General features: G+C 46.3%; 2 protein-coding genes across 2 annotated transcripts; one reads left to right on the top strand and one right to left on the bottom strand.

Annotated features, from left to right (window-relative positions):
* Positions 1-6,109: 6,109 nt before the first annotated feature.
* LOC124683386 (UDP-glycosyltransferase 88B1-like) lies at positions 6,110-7,526 on the top strand. Its single transcript, XM_047217906.1, has one exon. It carries the CDS (start codon positions 6,132-6,134, stop codon positions 7,524-7,526), a length of 1,395 nt encoding a protein of 464 aa, XP_047073862.1. The 5' UTR covers positions 6,110-6,131.
* Positions 7,527-10,859: 3,333 nt separating this feature from the next.
* On the bottom strand, positions 10,860-14,041 carry LOC124656645 (anthocyanidin 5,3-O-glucosyltransferase-like). Its single transcript, XM_047195356.1, has 2 exons — positions 13,944-14,041; positions 10,860-12,445 (listed from the first exon to the last, which is right to left on the bottom strand). The coding sequence occupies exons 1-2, from the start codon at positions 14,039-14,041 to the stop codon at positions 11,032-11,034; spliced, it is 1,512 nt and encodes a 503-aa protein (XP_047051312.1). The 3' UTR covers positions 10,860-11,031.
* Between the last annotated feature and the right edge of the window lie 12,800 nt (positions 14,042-26,841).

Below are 26,841 nucleotides of genomic sequence, written 5' to 3'. Positions count from 1 at the left end.
CATGAAAGTAAAAGAATGGTCCTCCATAGAGGAAAGCACGATTGCTATATTTGTGCTAGAGCTTTGATTTGAAAACATGAAACAATTTAGTCAACGGAGCATAAAGCATATGCACATGTAACTATATCTTATGGTTGCAGGCCTATGTATGTGTACCAATAGTGCCCGCAACTTTGTCCTACCTAGCTTGGACTACTGATTATCACCGCAATACATATGCTTTAACCAAGTTTCACAAAGCGGTACCTCTATGCCACTGTATAAAGGTCTGAATGGCAGCTCGCATTTGAATCGCTTTTGATTATTCTCAACTTAGACATCCATACCTGACAACATAGACAAATGTAGATAACGGACTCCCCTTTAATGCTTATAAGCATTTGACAACAATTAATTCTTCTCATTAGAGATTTGAGGATGTTTGTCCAAAACTCGAAACTTCCACCATGAATCATGGCTTTAGTTAGCGGCCCAATGTTCTTCTCTCACAATATGCATGCTCAAACCATTCAACTCAGTGTAGATCGCCCTTACTTCGGACAAGACGAACATGCATAGCAACTCACATGAAATTCAACAATGAGTTGATGGCGTTCCCCGAGTAAACATGGTTATCGCACAACAAGCAACTTAATAAGAGATAAAGTGCATAATTACATATTCAATACCACAATAGTTTTTAAGCTATTTGTCCCATGAGCTATATATTGCAAAGGTGAATGATGGAATTTTAAAGGTAGCACTCAAGCAATTTACTTTGGAATGGCGGAAAAATACCATGTAGTATAGGTAGGTATGGTGGACACAAATGGCATAGTGGTTGGCTCAAGTATTTTGGATGCACTGAGAAGTATTCCCTCTCGATACAAGGTTTAGGCTAGCAAGGCTTATTTGAAACAAACACAAGGATGAACCGGTGCAGCAAAACTCACATAAAAGACATATTGAAAACATTATAAGACTCTACACCGTCTTCCTTGTTGTTCAAAACTCAATACTAGAAATTATCTAGACTTTAGAGAGACCAATTATGCAAACCAAATTTTAGCATGCTCTATATATTCTTCACTAATAGGTGCAAAGTATATGATGCAAGAGCTTAAACATGAGCACAACAATTGCCAAGTATCACATTACCCAAGACATTATAGCAATTACTACATGTATCATTTTCCAATTCCAACCATATAACAATTTAACGAAGAGGAAACTTCGCCATGAATATTATGAGCTAAGAACACATGTGTTCATATGAACCAGCGGAGCGTGTCTCTCTCCCACACAAGCATGATGTGATCCAATTTATTCAAACAAAAACAAAAACAAAAGCACACGAGACGCTCCAAGTAAAGCACATAAGATGTGACCGAATAAAAATATAGTTTCAAGAGAAGGAACCCGATAATTTATCGATGAAGAAGGGGATGCCTTGGGCATCCCCAAGCTTAGACGCTTGAGTCTTCTTGATATATGCAGGGATGAACCACCGGGGCATCCCCAAGCTTAGACTTTTCACTCTTCTTGATCGTAGTATATCATCCTCCTCTCTTGACCCTTGAAAACTTCCTCCACACCAAACTCGAAACAACTCATTAGAGGGTTAGTGGACAATAAAAATTAACATGTTCAGAGGTGACACAATCATTCTTAACACTTCTGGACATTGCATAAAGCTACTGGACATTAATGGATCAAAGAAATTCATCCAACATAGCAAAAGAGGCAATGCGAAATAAAAGGCAGAATCTGTCAAAACAGAACAGTCCGTAAAGATGGATTTTATTAGGCCACCAGACTTGCTCAAATGAAAATGCTCAAATTGAATGAAAGTTGCGTACATATCTGAGGATCACTCACGTAAATTGGTATAATTTTCTGAGTTACCTACAGAGAATTAGACCCAGATTCGTGACAGCAAAGAAATCTGTTTCTGCGCAAGTAATCCAAATCTAGTACTTACTTTACTATCAAAGACTTTACTTGGCACAACAAAACACAAAACTAAGATAAGGAGAGGTTGCTACAGTAGTAAACAACTTCCAAGACACAAATATAAAACAAAGTACTGTAGCAAAATAACACATGGGTTATCTCCCAAGAAGTTCTTTCTTTTTAGCCATTAAGATGGGCTCAGCGAGTTTTAATGATGCACTCGTAAGAAATAGTATTTGAAGCAAAAGAGAGCATCAAGAGGCAAATTCAAAACACATTTAAGTCTAACATGCTTCCTATGCATAGGAATCTTGTAAATAAACAAGTTCATGAGGAGCAAAGTAACAAGCATAGGAAGATAAAACAAGTATAGCTTCAAAAATTTCAGCACATAGAGAGGTGTTTTAGTAACATGAAAACTTCTACAACCATATTTTCCTCTCTCATAATAACTTTCAGTAGCAACATGAGCAAACTCAACAATATAACTATCACATAAAGCATTCTTATCATGAGTCTCATGCATAAAATTATTACTCTCCACATAGGCATAATCAATTTTATTGGTAATAGTGGGAGCAAATTCAACAAAGTAGCTATCATTATTATTCTCATCAAGTGTAGGAGGCATAGTATAATCACAACAAAATTTACTCTCCATAGTAGGTGGCATCAAAAGACCACTATCATTATCATCACAAATAGGAGGCAAAGTATCATCAAAGAAAATTTTCTCCTCAATGCTTGGGGGACTAAAAAGATCATAAAAACCAGCTTCCCCAAGCTTAGAACTTTCTATATTATTGTCAACAATGGTGTTCAAAGCGTTCATACTGATATTACTACCAAGCATGCAAAGAAGATTTCATAGGTTTTTTAATTTTCGCATCAAACAATCCATGTTTTAAATCGGGAAATAGAATAAGAAGCTCATTGTTGTCCATTATGCCAAACTAGTGTAAACAAGAAACAAAAAGATGCAATTGCAGGATCTAAAGGAAATAGCTTCGAGCACACACACGACGGCGCCGTGAAAAATACTTTACCCGAGACCGTAGTATGAGAGCCTTTCTACCTTTCCTCCCCGGCAACGGCGCCAGTAAAAGTGCTTGATGTCTACGGGAGCTTCTATTCTTGTAGACAGGTGTTGGGCCTCCAAGAGCGAGAGGTTTGTAGAACAGCAGCAAGTTTCCCTTAAGTGGATTACCCAAGGTTTATCGAACTCAGGGAGGAAGAGGTCAAAGATATCCCTCTCATGCAACCCCGCAACCACAAAGCAAGAAGTCTCTTGTGTCCCCAACACACCTAATAGGTGCACTAGTTCGGCGAAGAGATAGTGAAATACGAGTGGTATGAATAAGTAGTAGCAACGGCACCGGAAAAGTGCTCGCCCGGGACGGTAAACAAGTAGTAGTAACGCAGCAGTAGTAACGCATAGAAACAGTAAACAAGCAGCGATAGCGATATTTAGGAACAAGGCCTAGGGATTACACTTTCACTAGTGGACACTCTCAACATTGATCACATAACGGAATAGATAAATGCATACTCTACACTTTTGTTGGATGATGAACACATTGCGTAGGATTACACGAACCCTCAATGCCGGAGTTAACAAGCTCCACAATAATGCTCATATTTTAGTAACCTTTAGTGTAAGATAGATCAAAAGACTAAACCAAGTACTAGCATAGCATGCACTACTCGTCACCTTCATGCATATGTAGGAGGAATAGATCACATCAATATTATCATAGCAATAGTTAACTTCGCAATCTACAAGAGATCATGATCATAGCATAAACCAAGTACTAACACGGTGCACACACTCGTCACCTTTGCACACGTGCGGGAGGAATAAACTACTTTAATAACAAATCACTAGAGTAGCACATAGATAAATTGTGATACAAAACATGTTGCAATCATAAAGAGATATAAATAAGCACTTCACTACGCCATTCAACGGTGAATAAGTATTCTGTGAAATATGGCCTAAGAGACCCACACGGTGCACATACGTCACCTTTACACACGTGGGACAAGGAGTCTCCGGAGATCACATAAGTAAAACTCACTTGACTAGCATAATGACATCTAGATTACAAGCATCATCATATGAATCTCAATCATGTAAGGCAGCTCATGAGATTATTGTATTGAAGCACATAGGAGAGAGATGAACCACATAGCTACCGGTACAGCCCCGAGCCTCGATGGAGAACTACTCCCTCCTCATGGGAGCAAGCAGCGGTGATGAAGATGGCGGTGGAGATGGCAGCGGTGTCGATGGAGAAGCCTTCCGGGGCACTTCCCCGCTCCGGCAGGGTGCCGGAACGAGAGACTCTGTCCCCCGGATCTTGGCTTCGCGATGGCGGCGGCTGCGGAAGGTTTTTGTGGTTTTCGTCGAACGCCCCGAGGTTTTTAGGTCAGGGGCTTTATATAGGCGGAGAGGCGGCGCAGGAGGGCTTCGGGGGGCCCACACCCTAGGGGGCGCGCCCCCTTGGCCGCACCGGGGTGTGGTGTGGTGGCCCCTGCCCCCTTCTCCGGCGGTTCTCGTGTGTTCCGGATGCTTCCGGGTAAAATAGGAACACTGGGCGTTGATTTCGTCCGATTCCGAGAATATTTCGTTACTAGGATTTCTGAAACCAAAAACATCGTAAAACGAGAACCGGCACTTCGGCATCTTGTTAATAGGTTAGTTCCGTAAAATGCACGAATATGACATAAAGTGTGCATATAACATGTAGATAACATCAATAATGTGGCATGGAACACAAGAAATTATCGATACGTTGGAGACGTATCAGCAGGCGATGAAGTCATCGTTGTCGTCCTTGGCCTCCACGTTGTGGTAGGCCAGTGCGTCGCAGTCCTCGTCGTAGTCGTCGTCATGCGGAGGTGCCGACGGCTGGCGTGTTCTACGACGAGGCGGCGGTGGCCACTCAAATGGGAAGTCCCGGTCGCCGAGGAAGCCCGCCTGCCTCCTCGGATCGTCCTCGGTCTCGCGCCATGTGTGCCAGCTATTGGAGTCGACGGCGAAGGCGGGATCGGCGCGGTGGTCAGGCGGCAGGTCCCGCCGCCTGTGCTGGATCTCGGCGCTCCTCTCTGGCTCGCGCGGAGGCACGAGCGGGACAGGCACCCGGAGGTGGCTGAGCCGCCAGACGCCCAGCCGCCGCCGGGAAGGTGCACGTCCCCCCAGCGGTGGCACGACGTCCAGCTCCAGTGCATGAGCCGCGGCACGTCGACGGGTAGCGGCACCCTGTTCGTCCGCTCCGCCTTCTTGGTGCCGCTTCCGGAAGCCTCAGAGTCGCACTTCTTCTTGCCCGTGGTTATGCAGTGTCGCGCGGCGATGAGACGTGGGAGTGGAGGTGTCGGTGGTGTGGGCAATGGTAGGGACGATGCCGGTCGAATTTTAAAGGCCGAGCACGCACGGGATACGATGCCATTGATGGCGGCGCAGAAACCCAGCCGCCGCCCACCAGTGCGCGTGCAGAAGAGACAGCCGCGACATTGATGGCGAAGGCTGCGGCGCAGACACAGACGCGGAAGCGATAACCGCTGAAGCAGCGGATGCGGAAGCGATGCGCTTGATATTATCCTATGGCTCGTTGCTAGGCGGGCCCGTTGGAAAAGCGAGCGGTCACGCGGCGCGTTCGCCGACGTATCCCGGATGCAAATATGCGCCGCTTTTACGTCTTCGTGGACGGCCCGATCACTATAGGACGCCCCGCTGAAACAAGGTGCAGACCCATTTTTCGATCGCACCAATACAAAGATCGCTAAGTGTTTTCTGCAACATTACTTCGTTTTGACATCACTTCCAGCCAAACCAAGGCGATCACAGGCAGGAGCAGTAGCTGCATGCAAGCAGCTGCATGCAAGTAGCTGACTCGGGGTAGTTGGCCCCGATTTAAGATTTCTCAGTCCGATAAGAAGCAATCGGGAAGCAGGAGCCTGACAACATACGGGGTGTGTTATCCCGATATATTCTAATCGGGGTACTAGTTCCCGACAGTGTATTATTTGTGGAAAAAATTTAAATCGGTTATTATTTCTGGAAATAAAGAAAAAAAACTATATTATTTAAAAAAAAAATCGCTGCAAAACACCACTCTCCCTGTAGGACACGTTACAAAGGCATAAGTAGCATAGGTCGATCGTTTTGCTGAAGTGCGAAACTGACAGACCAAAGCAAAATGTCAACGGCGAGAAGGGTGGTGATCGTCCTCGGCCAGAGCAAAAGCCACCTCATCCCCATGCTGGAGTTCGCCGCGATCTGCCTCCATGGCGGCCTCGAGGTCACCGTCGTTGTCCCAGACCCAACCCTGACCGCCCCGGCCTTCCGCTCCACGCTCTGCCGGTATGCCTCCCGGCTCCCCTCCCTCTCTATCCACTCTCTTCCTCCCCCTCCCTCCGATCACCAACCCCTCGAGGCGGCCGTCCACCCGTTCATCCGCATGCTGGCCGCCACCCGCTCCCAGGCACCCGGCCTGCGGGACTTCCTCCTCAGCCTCCCCGCCGTCCACGCGCTCGTCGCCGACATGCTCGACGTGGTGTCCGCCGTCGACGTCGCCGCGGAGGTCGGCGTCCCGGGGTACCTCTTCTTCTCCACGGGCGTCGCGACCCTCTCCGTCTTCCTCGGACTGCCTTCCTTCTGCTCTACGCGCAGCGGCGCCGGAGAACTGAAAGATCTCGGCGACGCGCCCGTGTCGTTCCCTGGCGTGCCCCCGATGCCGGCGTCCCACCTGGTCGACGCGGTGCTCGACAGCGGGACGGACCTGTACGCGGCTTCGCTCGACGTGTTCGGCCGGATGGCGGCGGCGAGCGGCATCCTGGTCAACACCTTCGAGGCGCTGGAGAGCTTGGCGGTGGCAGCGCTTAGGGACCCCGACCGCGCCACCCCGCCCGTCTACTGCGTCGGGCCGGTGGCCGCGGAGGCGGAGGAGAGGCGCCACCCGTGCCTCCGGTGGCTGGACGCGCAGACCAAGCGCAGCGTGGTGTTCCTTTGCTTCGGCAGCCGGTGCACGGTGTCGCTGGAGCAGATCGGCGAGATGGCCGAGGGGCTCGAGCGGTCCGGCCACAGGTTCCTGTGGGTGCTCCGCGCGCCGCCTGGCTCCGCCGCCGGCGAGCCGGACGCGGCGCTGTCTCTTCTCCCCGAGGGGTTCTTGGCCCGGACGGCGGGCAGAGTTCTCGTGGTGACCGCGTCCTCCTTGGTGCCCCAGGTGGAGGTGCTGCGTCACGCGTCCACCGGCGCGTTCCTCAGCCACTGCGGATGGAACTCGACGATGGAAGCGGTGGGCGCCGGCGTGCCGATGGTGTGCTGGCCGCTGGTGGCCGAGCAGTGGATGAACAAGATGTACATCGTGGAGGAGCTCAAGGTTGGCGTGGAGGTGCGAGGGTATAAGCGCGGCGGGCTCGTCATGGCCGCCGACGTGGATGCCACGGTTAGGCAGATCATGGACATGGAACCGGAATGCCGGCGAGCGATCGAGGAACGACTGGCGGAGTTGAAGGAGAGCACCGCCGCGGCGTGGAAGGAAGGTGGCTCCTCTCGCGCCGCATTCGCTGAGTTTGTAAATCAAATGGAGTAAGGGAATGTCTGCAGAAACTATTCAAGTGTAAATTGCACAGTGCTGTATTTCCACGGTGATAAATAGCATGATTAGAATGTGTAATTTATAACTGGAACCTACGACGGTGATATTGCAACAGCACCATCTTATCTTGTGTTTGAGCGATCGAGCAAGCTGTGATGGGTTGACATGCCATAGATTATTGAGAAACATGAAGTGCGAGTATGCTTGGCCTATCCCAGAGTGCGCCACGGCGGCTGCATTGCTCGATTTGCTTGGCCTATCCCAGTTCTTGCTACCACTAGGATATACATGGGAAAATCGCTACAGAACTGCATATAGAGCTTGTTTTGGTATGAAATCGTTTGATTGCTTACTCTGCAAAACCTGTGTGGTTTAGTCAACTGAATTGTGGACTCTGGACTGCTCTGGTACTACTAATTAATTTTATGTTTTTTTTTACCGTAAATTTATACTGTTGGTTATTGACCTGATGCTGTTTTGGTTTCCATGCTCCTTATGTCCGATGCACTGAATTTTATACTGTTGGCCATTGAACCGGAGAGACGGCGAGCGGTCGAGGAACAGCTGGTGGAGATGAAGGAGAGCACCGCCGCGGCATGGAAGGTTGGTGGCTCCTCTCACACAGCGTTCGCTGAGTTTATGAAGCAAATGGATTAAGGGTCTGTAAATTGCAGAAAGTGTTCAGTTGTGGGTAAGAATCTGTAAATTGGTCATCGCCATGTTACGCTACATAATTGTTCAATTTGTCATGGTGTAATTAGTTCAGCTTTTGCCTTTTATAACCTGTTCACTGATCCAAACTTTCCTAGTGTAAATCTTCAATCTAGAAAATTTCCAGTGTTTAGCTGTTTGTTGTTTCTGCCACTGAAACGCTCAGAACTGTATCAAGCTTTAGATGATGCTTTAGATTTTTCACCTGATCTTTCTCATTTCTTATGAGAAGACCAGGTTATAAATGTTAAAATGCCTTTCTTGTTTAAGCTTGCTCACCCTTTGCAAGCCCAGCAACAGTTCTCATTGGATATGGTATTGCACAGCTAGAAGTATCAAGCTACAGGTAAATTCTATCACAAAATTTTCTTATCAATGTTTTCTCATGCTTGAAAATCTTCCTAAAGAAACTCTTTTGCTGAGGGTGAGAGTATCTTTTACAGGTTTGAATCATGGGGTATTGCTTCACATATGGCACATTGTTTGCTACCAAGCGCCTATCAGCAGTTGGACAGCGTTACAATAATATCACCTGCATTTGGAAGGTTTGGAAGGCTTGTCAGTTTAGCCACTAAAGAACGGTTGGATGGGGTGAGAGTCATCTTTCATCCGGAACAAAGGTAAACATTCTGGAATGATTTGTTATGTTCATGAACAGAAAGTGCCCACATCTTATACCTTGAAATAATAAGTATACCTTGAAATAACAAGTATACCTTGAAATAACAAGTATACCTTGAAACCACATCTTATGTTCATGTGTATTTGTCTTTCCTTTGAAAAATTGTCTTATGTTCATGTATTATTATTATTTTCATTATCTCGGTCTTGGATAGGTTAGAATAATGCTTAGCTACAGGCAATGGGGGGGGGGGGGCTTTTTGCCTTTTTTTGGTTTATAGTCCCATGCATAATAAATCTTATTTCTGCTTGCTAACTGAGTTTTAACATGTGAACTTTTATGTAGGATTTTCCTTTGATCATTTGCTCACATCAAAGATTAATTCCAGTGCTCTATGGATATGAGAAGTGAAGGAATTGCTGAGGGTGAAATTGCTATATTTCTCTTATCCACATTGGCTGCTGTAACCGTGATAAACTTTGTATTTTTCCTGCTTTCATTGATATGGCCTTGACTTCATACTATTTTTGTTAGTATTATGTACGTGGAATTGCAAGCCTAGCACATAGGTCATGTGCTTGTGGTCGAAGGTGATGCTCAGCAAAATTGAACGGTAGCATTGTTTGGAGAGGGAGAGGTGAGGAAGCAGCTAAAGCGAAGAAAAAAAAATAAACAAACCGCGATTCGAACCAGATTGTGCCGCCACTGTACAGTGAGGAGGACTAGTCTAATTTATCTTGGAGATGACCACATTATTTTCGGACACAGTTTCACTTTGCGCGAAATGCTTCCAGTGTTAAGTGCTAGAGAACTTCAATGATATGCTACGTACAAAATTGATCGATTTGTCCTGTTGTAATCACTTCATTTTTTGCCTGTTATATTTTGTTCAGTGATCTAAACTTTCCTCGTCAAATCTTCAATATGGATAATTTTCATTGTTTCTGTCTCTGAAACGCTCAAAACTGCCAAGTCTTTGTCGCTCTTGTCCACTGAATCTCACACATATGAAGGGCTAAATCGATCACAAAGTCACTGAATCTGCATCGGCGCCGGATATAAGCTACTCTTTCTAGCGGAAGTACTGCCTTTGAAACATATTGTAGGCAGCAAAACATGAGAATTAAATTTTGCAAATCTCATTGCCTGACTAGCTTTCATGCTATCGAATAGGGGCCTCAGAAATATATTGGCATTTGACAGTTAACATCATTTACACCACAGACTCCTGTGTGCCAGTTTTATCAGCAAACAACAACACATGAACCAGAACACAATTTTGATCGCAATAAAAAGGTTAGTAGAAAAACAGTGCCTCGTCAATCTGATCAACTGTGCCAAACCATCCTACGATGAGGTGGGAGTGTCCCAAACCAGATACCAGCTGATTAAGGTTGTTCAGTCCGCTAACTGAACTGAGGATGAACTACTACCAGGATGCGCTATGTTAGAAGCTAACAATGGTAAGTTTGAAAATTCCTATGAAAGCCCCAGCAAAAATAACTTTCTTACAAAAGAAAAGCTTCTTCACAACAGGATTGGAGATTTGATAGCTGGCTCAATACAGCTTTAGAATTTCCCATAAACACGTGGTAACGATAGTAATCGCGTGAATGATATACAAGTAAAACCCACCCCATGAATGAGGTATGAGATAAATAACTGATGACCTTGACTTTATTTCAAGGAAAGAAAAGGTACACCCATATTAGCACATGTTATCAGATTTATAATATGAAAAGTGTAATGCAAGAACTAATGAAGTGCAGGTGCTGCATGAGCCATCCAAGCAGCCACTATCATTTTTCAAAAATTGCTTAGGCTGGGAAATCAAAGCATACATCGAAATCATGCTATCATCAGTTCTAAACAGGGCGTTCTAATGGCTGGAGTGGAATAAAGGCCATCTTTTCTTTAAAAAAAGAAGGAATGCCGGTGCAGGAATTGAGCAATTTGGGATCATATGTCTGCATTGTAATTATTCATGGACATGAAAAGTGAAATTAATATATCACAACATTCATTTCCGGCATAGATCAGAACACAATACTACTGTATAGATTGCAATTTCTACTCAAGTTATTCAAGTACATAATGACACACAATACTGCAATGTTCACTTTACATATGCTTACCTGCCTCTGATATGTTGCTACAAACGCCCCGTTACTCCATTTGTTTGACAAACTCAGTGAATGCGGCAAAAGAGGACCCACCTTCCTTCCACGCCGCGGCAGCGCTCTCCTTCACTGCCAAGGCCCGTTCCATGACTGTCCGACGTCCCTCTGACTCCATGTCCATGATCGACCTAACAGTCGCATCCACATTGTCCGCCGTGGCAAGCTCCCCAGGTTTATATCCTCTAACCTCGATGCCAACCTTCATCTCCTCCACAATGTACACCTTGTTCATCCACTGCTCGGCTTCCAGCGGCCAGCACACCATAGGCATGCCGGTCGCCACCGCCTCCAGCGTCGAGTTCCATCCGCAGTGCGTTAAAAAGGCACCAGTGGAGGCGTGACGCAGCACGTCCACCTGCGGCACCCAGGACGCGGTCACCACGAGGCCCTTGTCTGCGGTCCGTGCCAAGAACCCCTCTGGGAGGAGAGAAAGCGCCGCGTCTGGTTCGCCGGCGGCCGCAGCGAAGGCAGGAGGCGCGCGCAGCACCCACAGGAACCTGTGCCCGGACTTCTCGAGCCCCTTGGCCATCTCAGTTATCTGCTCCAGCGACAGGGTGCACCGGCTGCCGAAGCAGATGAACACGACGCTGCGCTCTGGCTGAGCGTCAAGCCACGGGAGACATGGATGCCTTTCCTCCTCCTTCTCCCCCTCCGCGATCAACGGCCCGACGCAGTAGACCGACGGATTGGCGTGCTCAGGGAGGCAGCGGCCTTCTCTAATCGCCGCCATCACCGAGCCCTCCAGCGCCTCGAAGGAGTTCACCAAAATGCCACGCGCCGCAGACATCCGACCTAACACGTCCAGCACGGCCGCGTACAGTTCGGTCCCGCTGTCGAGCACCCCGTCGACCAGGTGGGACGCCGGCATGGTGCGCACGCCGGGGAACGACACTGGCGCGTCGCCGAGATCTTTCAAGTCCCCGCCGCTCCGGGAGCAAAATGAAGGCAATTGGAGGAAGACGGCGAGGTTGTTGGCGCCCGTGCAGTAGAAGAGGTGCCCCGGGACGCCCACCTCCGCGGCGACGTCGAGGGCGTCGACGGCGAACATGTCAGCGACGAGCGCGTGGACGGCGGGGAGGCTGCGGAGGAAGTCTCGCAGGCCGGGTGCCTGGGAGCGGAAGGCGGCCTGCATGCGGATGAAGGGGTGGACGGCGCCGAGGGAGTGGGGGTGGGCGGGAGGGGGAGGTAGGGAGTGGACGGCGAGAGACGGGAGCCGGGAGGCGTACCGGTAGATGGCGGAGCGGAAGGCCGGGGCGGTGAGGGTTGGGTCCGGGACGACGACGGTGACGGCGAGGCCGCGACGGAGGCAGACATCGGCGAACTCCATCATTGGGGTGAGGTGGCTTATGCTCTGGCCGGGGATCAGGACCACCACCATTCTCACACTTGAGATTTGGGCACTGAATCAGCGAAAACGATGGAGCTGCAGAGCGCAGCGCGTGTGGTAGGCGGGCCTGGTGGACATGGATGAAGCGGCGGTTCGGGGCGAGGCTGGAGCACCTGAGAGCAAGTACAATAGAGTCCAGTCAGCTGACTATAAGACATTAAATAATATATTTTAGGTGAGTTGGAGGAGAGAGAAGAGGAGAGAGAAGGGAGGTGGGCTACTATGCACGATAATGACTCTGCGACGTGTTCCTAGGCACCTTGTGAGAGTGAAATGTGGTCATATATTAGTAAAGTACTACATTCTTATAGCCAACTATTATACATGTTAGCTATATGATGACTACAAATGATATGACATCTTGTTATAGCCAACAGTTGGCTATATTATTGGAATTGCTCTGAGGCCTTGGTCCACGCACGGCTTTGACTGTAAGCGAGCGAGCGAGTCGGTTCGACTTTGGACGCCAATCGCTCGCCTGACCTTTCCTTCTTGGAGCGTGTCGAGTAAACCCCCGCGCGCCGTTTCCTTTCCTTTCCCCCCGCGCGCCAGGCTGGCACCAGCCAACAATGATGCAGGTTTTGCTCCAGCGACCAACAAAATTAAGGAATGACCACCACTTTATTTCGTTTCGTTCCGCTCGTTTCTCTCCTTTTCAAAACCACGTACTGTACAATTATTTTATTTTTCTATATACGCCGCCAGACTGTCATGCATGCATGCCTCTCTGCGCACGTCCGTTTTGTTTTAAAATCTGACACATATACTTGCACGATGCTGCTAGTCAGTACTAGTAGTGCTGCGTTTCTTTTTTTGTTTGGTTTCTCCTCGCTTGAGCTGATGCTGACGATGACGCGTGCATACATGCAAATCAATAAGCAATCCATTATTGATCTTTCAGTTCTCCGCCGCTCCTCCTAGAGCAGAAGGAAGATGATGACGTGATGCCAAACAATAGACAAGAGCTGCACCGTCGAGTCGAGTTTCCTTGGCCAGCCAACAAATCAATAAGCAATCCATTATTATTTCGTCTCCTATAAACTCCCTCCCTCCCGCCCGCCCGCCCGCCGTTATTAATTGCCAACCTCCGATGAGGATCTGCTCACGGGTGAAGACGTACAATTGTTATACCTGCTAATGCTGCATACTCCCTCCGTTCACAAATAAGTGGACACGCGCGGTTTTCAAGAGACCTTAAACTTTTTGTAAAAAGATCCCTCATTCCTTCAATCAATCTGCTCATTAATTAAGAAGATGCTTTGATTTAGGCGCTAATAAATGTTGTGCATGCTAGTTAATTTGAGTCAATTAAAAGAGACCGAAGGAAGTAGGAGCTAGCGAACAAAGGAGCAAATAAAGTATTTTCCTTTAAACTATTTATTTGTTAGACTAGTCACGATTTTAATTGTCAGGTTGGCGCATCCAGTGAGCCCGAGCGGTGAGTTCCCGTGTCTAGCAACGCCGATAAATTTGTTTCTGTAGCTTGAGCCAGGCCAAATATTGCTGCATGCCTGGTAGTAAGGGTCGGAGAAGAGAAAACACTAGTTCTTAAAATAAGATCGAGCTTGACATTGTGGCGGTTGGCCACATTGTTCATGTTGTTCCCCATGCTAGCGACCCAAAATCTTCCATGCTTAGGGTTTGTGCGACTCCGAGCTAGAACAAGGCATCAAGCTAAGGTGCCCAACCAACCCATGGTCGCTCACACCACCGTGACCAATGTCTAGAATTTTGGGAAACTTGGCCACCCTAACCATCCAGCCAACAACAGCTTTGACGACATCCTCGAACGGTGTTGTCGTACTTCTTGTCAAGGTGGTGACAAGAAGGATGTCAGCGTCACGTCGTCATGTAGCATCCTTCCATTAATTGTTTGGGAAAGTGGGCCCGATAGTGTGAGTGGACGTGGGCGATGGCCCTCCAATGGTCTACTACCGGTGCGTGTTTTCAGCATCGAGCCGGCTCGATGCACAACAAGGTAGCATGCGTGATGGCCAAACACCACCATGCATGGTGTCCTCGTGATGAAGATGAGATATGACTCGTATGCGTTGTCGATGAGTTGTACTACACCGATGAGGGGGGACACAATGCTTGTTGAACTTGGCGCGCTTCTCCCTCTTCACCGTCAAGCATAGTTATATCGATAGGTTGCATGCTTGCACACCGACAAACTAATTAACCTGGCGCAGGTCGGTCGTCATCTTAGATGGCTTGGCGTGAGAGAGACAAAAGTTTTTTTTGTATTACCAGGAATGGCCTCATGCTTTTTTTTGATAATCAGTTGTGATGATATTAATTCAAAGAAATATCCAATACAAGGGAGTTCACAGTGCTAGCCGGTGCATCACCGAGCCAAACCCTACAAAGCTTATTTTCGCATCCTTCTTTTGGTAACCCATGTGCAACCACATTTATTGTCCGTCGAACAACATGCACCGAGGTTCCCTGAAGCCTCCCAACAACTCCTTAATTGATCTCCTCTATGAGAGGACCATGAAATGATCGGTCATTCTCCTCGTTCCACGGCTTAGCCATGACCCATGCTCAATCCGTCTCCAAAATCACATTCAACGCTTGTACCTCCTTCACAAGCACTAGGGCTCTTCTGCATGCAAGAAGCTCGGCCCTGTCCGCATCCGCAACATGGGCAAAAAAAAAGGCACGCTCCTGCAATGAATGCCACCGTGGTGGTCTATGATGACCACAACTTCCCCTCCGTTGCCTTCGCTTTGAAGGTATGGTCCGTCAACGTTCACCTTAAACCAGCCTGCGCCAGGAGGCCACCAGCGCTCCACCGTTACCGGCACCTTAGGTTTTAGATTACTCCATTCCTCAACATCTGCCACTGATTTCGCAACTATCGATCATGGCTCCTACGTATTTGCGCTGCTATTCCCTTGCATCATTCCGTGGTAGCCATATATAGATTATAAATTAGCGTGAAAGCCCATGCGGTGTTAGACCCTCCAAAAATTTCATGGCGGTGCCGATGTAAGTGCTAGCCTTCCCCTAAAAATCATAACGAACTTACGGTCAATTAAATTTTTCAAGGCATCAATTTCCTAAGGCTGCTCATAGTGGGGAGTAACATAAGGTAGTGTCATGCATAAGTTACTAGTTCATGTTACTACCTTCATAGTGGAAAGTAACTTAGAGATGGTATCATGCAAAGTCTCATTTATTAGTTTGTAGACTCATTTTATCTTGAAGTGTGTGATGTTATGGTAACATAGCTAGTTATCACCTCCCTCTCTTTCTTCATTTATTGCTATGCCATGTCACCAAAACACTTTGAAATATGTGATGTTACTACCTAAGTTACTCCCACTATGAGCAGTCTAATGGAGTTTGATGTTAATACATACAAGATACATAATGTTTTAACATGGCCGGAAAATAAGCTCACTTTAATTCAATGAGGGAGAGAAGATCAAAATCACGCATGATCAACCGGCTGCTACTGCTACGTGGCCTTCTCATAGGCAAGGCCCACCAGTGATGATGTCGACCACCGCCGTCGTCGGCAGACTGACACCTGTCTCCACACACATCAAGGTACAAGCTGTGCCCCAATCACCTAGTCTGAATCCTCTTCTCCCCCATCTAAATGTAACCTCAAGATTGATTCCTTGCGACTTCTGCAGTACAATACCTTGGCAGCTGTCGTGGAGGCTGGAGATCCATCTGCTAGCTTGGTCACGATGCTACCTGTAGGAGGACCTGCGGTTGCTGCATCTGCACTTCCAGGAGGAAAGGTGGCTAGACCCGTTGGTTGTGTTGTGGCGCCGGTTTCATCTCTAACGACTGCCTCTACCGCTGCTATCGCCTGCATCATTACCAAGAACGGCGCCGAGGTAACTTTGCTCTTTCTCTAACCCTGATGCATTGTTGCTGCACATGCTTATCTCAAGTTTGCATCATGTTCTTGCAAAAATGCCATGAGTAGCTAAGGAAATTTAGATGGTGCATTATGTCCCTGGGGAACTGTTCAAATGTGTGCATGCACTCTGAACAACACAAAGGGTGCACTTCTCTGCCAGAATTTACACTTGTTTTCTCTAGTTTCGAGAGCAGTAGTGCTGGTATGGCCTTTTGTGTTGTCAGTTGTGCCCTCTAAACCCTAAACTACTATTTTTCTGCAGTTAATTCTAGTTGCTCGTGGTAGAAGAAAATTCTAACTGCATCGTAATGTGCTAATGATGATATATGGACATACCTTCTGCTTATAAACTGGCATCATTTGTTCTGTCTTGTTACTGTCATCTCACATATTTGTCTATTCCATACCTGCAGATGGTTTAAAGCATGCTTTGTTCCATCAATGTGTTTTCTTCCAGCGTATGTCCATTTACTGGATTTTGTGGTACCCATATTGCATCTTGTCGTGTTCCTTTTATCTTTAGTTTGTTAGGTCCACATGCTATATGTATGTTGGTTGCAATTTATGCTCGAATGCACCGTTAGTTGCATTGTTTTGTAAGACTCTGCATCTTGACTTTATAATCACACAAAAGTGAGCTGTTCTGCACACGATCTTCATGGCATCACTTTATTTTGTGCCCCTGCTTTCGTACAAGAAATCTTCTTGATTCACATGTACCGAACTCCCTCGTTGACCGGCCTACACGGCACGGCTTGCTTCGTACAAGAAATCTTCTTGATTCACATGTACCGATCTTCATGGCATCACTTTATTTTGTTGCCGTGAAGGTCATTTACGGTTGATAATGTTGATGGGTTTCTTTCGACCGCACCGTGCCACCCCTGTTGAGCATGGAATTCCACAGAAGTGACTTATTTTGGTTGTGATTAGCTCATCTGGACAATAGTTTTTGAGCTAGATGCAAGTACCCTGTGTCTCAGATTTTACCACTACCTTAGACCCTTTTTTTGCCAATACATTCCCTGCTATAAGACCAAATTAGCACTACATTGGTTTGCTCATTCTTGATTCTTGTGACCTTCACAGCTCAATGTAAATTATCAGTATTGTTAATATCATTTGGTAGATACTTTATTTTTGAATGGTATGGCAACTTAAACCCTCCTGATGCCAACCATGGTTGTTTGCTTCACTGTTATGTGTGCCTCGGATGCCTAATTCAGAAAAATGGCAACTCCGTGCATGGGAATGGTGGAGAGATCTTGGGTTATTTGAGATTAAACACTAGTGTTTTTTCTTGCTAGGCGTACATTTACCTTGTTTGTATTCACATCTCTACCGGAATCCCATTCCTGATATGAAAATACTTGCAGATATGTTTTGATTAGACTAAATAAAAAAGATGCAGATATGTTTTGCATGACCGTGAAGTGTGTAAGATTTCTCATATCATTAGTTTTTTTCCGCACAATATTTTTGTTTGTTTAAGAGGTCGGTTCCTTTCTCAGTACTAGTAGTCTTTTTGCAGGTCTCGACGCGGCTGTGCCTCGCCGACAGGTCGACATGGTGTAATGTCCCAGGTTTAGAGACGATCGAGGGGTAGATTTTAGAAAGGGATGTGCATTGCATAGTAAATTCTGGGGAAATTTCGCGCTTTTAAACAAAAACTGCATCGAAGGGGAACAAGTTTCTCTCTCGACTCCTCACAGGGTTAGGGTTTCGAGAGTGCGACAGACTTGTTTCTTACTTCACTAGTTTAGGGTTTTGAGATAAGAGAGGAGGGTTTACTTGATTGAATTCTAAATGATATGACATGGTTGAATTCAGACCAAGGTTGAATTTGAATTTCAAATTCAAACATTAAATAATTACTTTAAATAATTAAATGGAGGAAATTCATTAAGTAAATGATCAATAATAAACAAGATGGACAATTATAATAAAGTAAAGCTCATTAGAGAAAACCTTGAGCTTTATTGATCATCACACACATTACAATGTCTTTACATTATTCACAATGGAAATAAATGAATTACAACACATTACATAAATGGGCAGAATTAAAGAAAGATAAAAATAAAGAAAAATTACAATTTAATGAGCCTAGACTAAATTCTACAAGATCATCTTCATTTGATCTTGAACTTGATGAACTCCAAGCCCATTTTGATCCATTTTTGATCCCCGCACAAAATCACAAAGCGTAAGAAGAAATTATGCCAAGTGGCAAAGCCACTTGCGCATTAGAAAAGAAGTTAAAAATGGTGGATAATATCACAGCTCCGCCGAGCTGATCCTCTCCAGGCCAGTATTCACATGATCCGGTGCACACACACACACAAGCAAGACACACACAGCAGTGTGCATGCTCACCACCAAGCCACTGCTTGTGCATGTGGCACAACACACACACAGCAGCAGTGAGTCACCAAAGTGACCAGAGGCTTGCTGTCGACCAGGGAGAGAAGAGGAGCACCATATTTAAGCTTTTCTGTGCTCAAACCCTAGCCATTTGCTCATCCATCGACAGCAGCAGTGGTAAGAACACCAAGAACAGCCAAGAACACCAAGAACATGTGAACAACCTAGAGCCGTTCCATCTATTCACAATCACCGTAAATTAAACCAAGACTTCAAGCTTGCTAGGAGGAGCAGGGCAAGCAAAAGACCACCGTAAGCAAAACCTCTACACCAACACTCATTTTCTAGGAGCCGGAGTGAGGTATACCACACAAAAGCCCGAGCAAGATCATATCTTGCTCATAAATAAGCATACAATGCATCACCGGAGCACGTAAGGGTAGATTACCCCGTGTGTGTCATCATTTGGCCGCCAAGCCATTTGGTGCAGTACGTATGGATAAGACCACTAGGTAAACATTCTATGGGAACAACAGCTATGCAAATCTATGCATAACTAGAGGAATCCAGCCTAAGAATGAAACCATAGCTAGCCTAAATCACTTACTAAGCACCTACAACTAGCTAGGCCATCGACTATAGACAAATCTTTGTCTATATAAATTTCTCAACACCAAAAGCCACCGGTAGTCCAAGATTGGATCAGAGCCGTTGAACAACTATTCCAGCCAGCCAACACAAACCATAGTAAATCATAGATAGGGGAGCAACCAAGACAAGAACACAAGTGCCGTCAGTGGCCACCTCAACCCCGAGTCAAGACAAGGACTATACCTCATTATCCACTTGGATTCAAGAAAGGGCTAGGGCACTCAACCGAGAGTTGGCATCCATCTAGCCCCGTCACAATTAATTGGATGATCACAACCGCACAAAGAGCTCACATCACTTATCCACTTCAAGAAAATTCAGGCAACACAGTATAAGTGAACAAAACAAATAAATAACAAGCACTGTGGCTTTGCAATGATCCAATGGATCAGTGCAAGCAACAAGCAGATGAATAAGCCAACAACAATACACACCAAGTTAAGCCTGTGTGATACGCACACAGCATTGAGTGAGCAACAGTGAGCCACAGTCACCAAAGAGCAGCTTTTACAAGCAACTGGTGATCATATGATCACCAGAAGCTTGCTAGAGCATGCTATGGCATGCTAGAATGCATTATAAGCAATTCACATGTGAACAGATAATTAATTAACTGAACATTTGCATCACAGATAAGAGCATCAGGTTTTATAATTGTATCCAGAAGCACATCAAAGGCTTGATGAACCAAAGGATCACAATCTACAAGAAAAGCACATGTCAATCCATCACCGAATCACACCGCTAAGCTAACAAAGACAACTCAATGGAGCATAATCATGAATCTGAACTAAATGAACTAGCTCAAAGGCACTGGTACTTGCAAGTATGCAAGGATTAACCACCACAATCAAGCCAGGGACAAGATTAAGCATACACGTAATGCTCTAATAACAAGAAACATGAATAGAAGCATGCCAAGAGGCCATGAGCATCACCGGATGCTCATGAGCAATCACAGGAGGGACACAACCAAAGATTACAATGAATAGAATAGCCAAGAAGCACGAAGCATGGTAATCACAAGATAGTAAGCAAGATACGCTTAATCGAAGGGCAAGAACAAAGACAAAGAAAGCAAGCCGGGATCTATGGCGACAGCAGTAAGCTAAGCATAGCAAGATTCACAAAGAACAAAGACAAGCAGCTAAACACGGCCAGCACCTCCACAAGGAGGGAAGCTATGGTCGTGGATACCGGAGGAAGAAGAAGAGAGGCACAGGAGAAAGGGGGCGGCGGAACACTTACCGTGGTCGAGCAGTGGGCACGGCCATGGCGGCCACGGCGGCACACGCCGGAGCGCGGCGGCGCCAGGCCAAGCCCGGCCATGGCGGCACCACAGCGACCGCCAAGCACCACGGCGGCGACGCCGTGGCGGAGTCCAAGCACCATGAGCGCCAGGAGCGGCGGGATCCAGCCGGATCCCGTAACCCTAGCACCCGTACGGGGACGAGACCGAGAGCAAGCAGGTCGCCCGCGTCGATCGACGCGGATAGGATTGACCGCCGTCGGGTGGCGCGTTGATTGCGCACCACGGCGGGGGCCAAGTCCGGCGAGCCTCGCCGAATCGAGCGGCGACAGCCGGAGGCGACGCGGGTCGCCGCAGCGGGTTAGGGTTAGGGTTCGTTCACGCGTGCGGAGAAGAGAGAGGAGTGGGGCTGGTCGAGCCGGACCGGGCCGGTCGGTTCGACCTAACCCACTGGGTTGCACCGACAGGTGGGCCCAGGGGTGTTTTTGTCTTTTCACAAACAAATAAAAAATGCTGAAACTTTGAATAATTATAGAAAATTGATAAAAGCTCTTAAAAATAAATTAAAAATATGAAAACCACTCGTAATAAAATTCTCTATCATAATAAAATATGAAATGGAATTTTTGGAGATAAACTAGAATAAGTTCAAATTTGATGAATTATTAATCATTTAAATCACACATGTTATTTTCAATAATGAAAATAAGTCCATAAAATCATTTGGGCTCTAAAAACACCTTGACAACATTTCAAGGTTGTATTTTACTTTAAAATCAAGTATCCCCAAACTATTCTTAGTATTAACCTCTTACATGAAATAATAACGACATCTAAGGGGGAAACAAACCCTAAAAATGGAATCATGCATAATTGCTTTTTTAACCATTGCCCTTATCTGACAATGATGCTATTTTTCGAACAAGAGGACAAGGGTCAGTCCATACCTACCAACCGCAGAGCTTTGCAGTTGTTCATGCAAGTTCATCACTTGCTCATGTCATTTGAGTATTTCTATCAAATTACTTGCAAAGTATTATGGTTATCACTATTGCATAAAAATCAAAACCACTACTTTCATAACTATGAATATGACTATGTGGTGGGCAATGGAACCATGGATTGTGTTGATATGGTGGAGGTTCCATTGCAAGGGTTTATATCCATCTAGGATTAAACAACAAATGTCGCCAGTGATTCTTGTGCCGTAATATCCGTGTTAACCATAAGATCCGGAGTGGGACGGAGTAGTCAAAAGTGTTTCCACCTCTCGTTCATCAACGGATGCGCTTACCGTAGCAGCTTGTGTCCGGCGGAACAACCGGAGGGTGGGGATCCCATTCTAATTCCCCACGGTAAAGCATTGCTTGCCGTAGCAGCTTGTGTCTTGCGGAACAACCGGAGGGTGGGGATCCCATTCTAATTCCCCACGGTAATGCGGTCTATGATGGGTTGCAGCCACCGGCGTAGGAGTGTATGGTAAGAGCCCAAAGATCGTTGTCGTGGTCGGGGTCCACCCCGAAATTACGGGAATAATGGGACCGACGTGGACCCGTGGTCGGCGCATGCAACAAAGGGTGGGTGTTCGAGGTAGCGGAGGAACATGATTGGCTAGACCTTATACCGGGCCTCACACCAAAGGAAGTGTGGACGGAAAGCTGCCCGGTTGGCACCAAGGTTAAGATCTCTTATGGGTAAAGCAACACACCTCTCAGCAGTGTAAAGAATCGTGACTCCGTCACTCCCCGTTCCGGATTGAGGAACCGCGAACGCGGCCGGAAAGGAGCTCCATGAAGTTCTAGTAAACCGGTGAAGGCTGACGGACATAGCTCTTTGAAATAAAAGCAACCTCTTGAAGAAATGTTTATCAAAACTTGCATTGGTATTAGACTTTCTGGTCTAATATCGTAGCTAGTGCATTAAACACCTCTTATCTATAATGAACTTGTTGAGTACGCTCGTACTCATACCACTCTTAAACCCCATGCTTAGATTGTCCGAACCATCCGGAGGAGGACAACGACAACCATGATGGAGCCGAGATCATCGGCTACGAGGAACCGTACCTCTCAGGAGGAGGGAAGGCGTAGACTACATCATCGTCTACGGATCCGGGAGGCTTCCGGAGGAGAACAAGCCTAGGGATATCTCGAGGAGTAGTAGTAGTATCCGAGCAGCACAAACTCTTACTTCGTAGCTGCTCGATTAAATAAATGTTTAGTTTAATGAGACAATGGTATTGTAAGTTAAGTTGGGTTCGCTCGAACCCAGGAGTTATCCTCTTAGGACCCAAGAGGAGCTCCGAGACGACTTGTGTATGATGATTGTAATAATATGTGAATGAGTTATGGACCCCGCTATGTTCTGTTGTACTACTCGAGGGATGTAATATTTGCGGAATGGTACTTCGCGAATGTTATATCAACGACCGGCATACTACAACATGCAAGTGGTATGCGTGGTCACCACAGCTTGGTATCGTAGCAAAAGCTTTGACCTTAGGTTGGAACCTAGTAAATGGGACTAAAACGTTAGGAGTCAAATAGGATTAGTAAAGAGTTCTCTAAAAATATGGTGTATATTCAATTGAGAATACAACAACCATATCTTTTAGTGCGATAATTCTTTATTATCTCTATTATGATGCATTATTACTAATCTCATAATCTTTCTATTTCTACAGCCTAACATGGCAAGTTCACGACCAGGGAGAAACGTGAAAGTTATGGATTCAACGCCGAACGAGTACCAGTGGAGGACTTGCCGATATCTTACGAGCCATGCTATTGGAATTTGGGTGTGATCCCCGCATTCCAAGAAAGAAGTACATGTTTTATGATGGTCCGGTGTTGGCCAAGTGCGAGTAGGACCGCGACTTCCCGAATCTTTGGGATTGAGCGTAGTCATGCCAGCCGGGGAAGCAAGGACAACCAATACAGCCTACCATATAGCTGTTATGAGAGCCATAACCGTACATTCGGGAGCATAAGACGAAAGCGCTTATGGGTTCCGAATTCACCCACATTCCTCATATGGAGGAAGATAATGATCCCATGCCGAACCATTTCAAATATGCCAAAAGTAAACCCGCCGAAGCAGCCAAATATATGGATAACAGCCGTAACTTCATATCATTACTCTTTCGCTTGAATAATCATCTGATAGGAGCTATTGATACGATGCTTGAGGAGTTCACCGAACCCAAGGAGGAGAGTAGGGGCAAAGAACCTATGGAGAATGTAGTGCACACACCAGTTTATTCAGCTGGTGACTACATCAGCTTTGATCCACTTGCACGTGAACCTACACCTGCTACACCTGGGAACTTCATGAATAGTTCCTATGGGGGATACGAAGGCGGAGCGGAATCCGGAAACAACCAGCGTTCCGAGACTCCGATCGAGAATTCTAGGGGTTGGCGTTGGGGAGATGATACGGGAACCCATAGTACTACTGCGTACTATGATGGAGAGATGAATGATGATGCCACAACCCGTAACCGCAGCTATCCTAGTAATGAAGGAGTGGATGGAGGATATCCGACACAAAGTTGAGTCGGGTATGGGTTTTGGTAATCCTTATGGTGGGGCTACAGGAGAGTACACCCGATGGGTGGATTATGATGCACTCAACGATCAGTTCATGAACACCGATTTCTCCTTAGGATCATCATCGACTCGGATTACAAGCCAACGGGGAGACCTTATGTTCCAGTGGTCTATCGAGAGGACGACACGTTCGACCGGATGGAAGCCCGGAATGTACCGGGAGTGAAGACCGATTAGAAGACCACCAAGGGAGGCGTGGCTATAATACACAAGTACCACGTGTATTATAGTTTGTAACATTTGTATAAATTTTGTACATATACTTTAATAAGTGAGTTTGCATACTCACATCGACTTGAGTATATGTAATAAGACCACTTATGTATGTAAATATATGGTATATGTTTTGTATGATTTGGATTTGCTTCTTGATTTCCATTGCGTGACTAGTTCTCGTGCACAATGTTGAGCTCGTAAAACTTGCGCATGGAGTAATTATGAGTATCATCTTGTGTTGCGTAACTAGGGGAATTATGTCGGGAACGTTAGGAAACGAGATCGAAGCGCAGCCGCATGGAGCGCGAAGCAAAGGAAAAGGAAGAGGCCGAGGGTGCAGCCGGAGATCGCTTCCACCACCACCACCACCCATGACGCAGCAGAAACTTTATCCAAGACATGCAACCGGCGGAAGAGAGGCAGCGTGTAACACCGGAGCCGCAGAACAAATTCCTTCAGACCCGATGCAGCAGAATAGGGTGGAGAGACCCGAGAACCAGGGAGTCTCGTTAGCGTACTTCCGTAACACCAAGCCGATATCTTTCGCATACGCGCCCGAGCCGATGGACGCGGAAGATTGGCTGATGGATACCGAGCGCAAGCTCAACACCGTTGGATGCAATGATCAAGAGAAGGTTAGATATGCTACCCATCCGTTGTGTGGACCCGCCGCATCATGGTGGGACAACATTGTAGCCGTGTATCCGGCAGAAAGGTATTTACCCGGGAGGAGTTCGCAAGGAAGTTCAGTGGAATCCAATGTCCCCGAAAGTATCGTGGAACTAAAGCGTCGAGAGTTCGAGAGTCTCGAGCGTAAGGACAAGGCAATCCCGACCTATGTCGTGAGTTTTCCAAGCTGTCCATGTATGCGGTTGAGGAAGTTAATACCGAGGACAAGAAGAAAAAGAGATTTCGAGGGGGTTAAGTCCCCGCTTAAAGTGCAGCTGACGGATGATGAGAGCAACGGAATTCCAAGAGCTGGTGGATGCAGCCATCACTCTTGAAGATGACTTCAAACAACCGCAAGAAGAGAAGAGGAAGAAGGCCAAGTATGAGCCGAAGAGGTTTGTTAGTAACAAGCCTAACACCAGCCTTGAGTTTCAAGCCCGTATACAACAACAACAACAACAACAACAGAACTACTACGGTAGTAGGAAGAATCAGTATTCCGCATCGCAAATCAAATAGTTTGCAGAAGCTGTGGATTCACAGGGCACGTCGCCAAGGATTGCAAGAAACCAAGAATTATATGCTTTGGTTGTCGTCAGGAGGGGCACATGCTGAAGGATTGCCCCAAGAAGAATAGTGGAGGAGGTCAATCTGGAGGAGGAGGAAATCGAGGAAACACCGGAGGGAATTGGAAGAATAAGAAGCCCTTCGGCAAGCTGAACTGTACCAGTCTGGAGGAGGTGGTCAACTCTGACCAGGCGGTGATAGGTACGCTTCAGATACTCACTCATCCTGGCAAAGTACTTTTTGATACTGGTGCAACTACATCATTCATTTCTCAACAATTCATCACCAAACATGGGATTAGTTGCACTAAGTTAGATACAACCATAACCATACTTTCTGCGGGGGGAACGATATTAGTAACCCATGCCAAACAAAAACAAGTCATTATGATCAATAAGTGCGCGTTTGACGCGGACCTGTTCATTTTACCGATGAAGGACATTGATGTCATTCTTGGTATGAACCGGTTAGAAGCTAATGGAGCATTGATCGACTGTGTAAACAAAACGGTGTCATTAAAAAGTCCCGATGGAAGTAGAATGATCTACCAAGGCGACAAACATACACAGATTGAAGTGGAGCTACAACTGAATAGCATGAAGGAGGTGAAGTTAGAAGATATCCCTGTAGTAAATGAATTCCAGGATGTGTTTCCTGCGGAATTACCTGGTATGCCACCAGATAGGGAGATAGAATTCACTATCGACCTAATTCCAGGAACAGCTCCGATTGCTAAAGCACCATATAAGATGGGGCCTAAGGAATTGAAAGAACTGAAGGAGCAACTGGATGACTTGGAACAAAAGGGATTCATTCAAGAAAGTGTTTCACCATGGGGATCACCTGTGATCTTCGTGGATAAAAGGGATGGAGGAAGAAGGATGTGCGGAGACTACAGTAAATCCGAACAACGTCACAATCAAGAACAAGTATCCACTTCCAAGAATACAAGATCTATTTGATCAAGTTAGAGGAGCGGGAGTCTTTTCCAAGATTGATCTAAGATCCGGTTATCACCAGTATAAAGATCAAGAAGGAGGACGTTCCGAAAACTCGCCTTTGTCTCAAGGTATGGACACCATGAATATCTTGTAGTACCTTTTGGATTAACCAATGCCCCAAAGAATATTCATGAATCTCATGAACAAGATCTTCATGCCATATCTAGACAAGTTTGTCATCGTATTCATCGATGATATCTT

The sequence above is a fragment of the Lolium rigidum genome, chromosome 1 (assembly GCF_022539505.1).
Source record: "Lolium rigidum isolate FL_2022 chromosome 1, APGP_CSIRO_Lrig_0.1, whole genome shotgun sequence".
Lineage (NCBI taxonomy): Eukaryota > Viridiplantae > Streptophyta > Magnoliopsida > Poales > Poaceae > Lolium > Lolium rigidum.
Note: the sequence above shows the minus strand (reverse complement) of the source record. Positions and strands in the feature narration are given on the sequence as shown.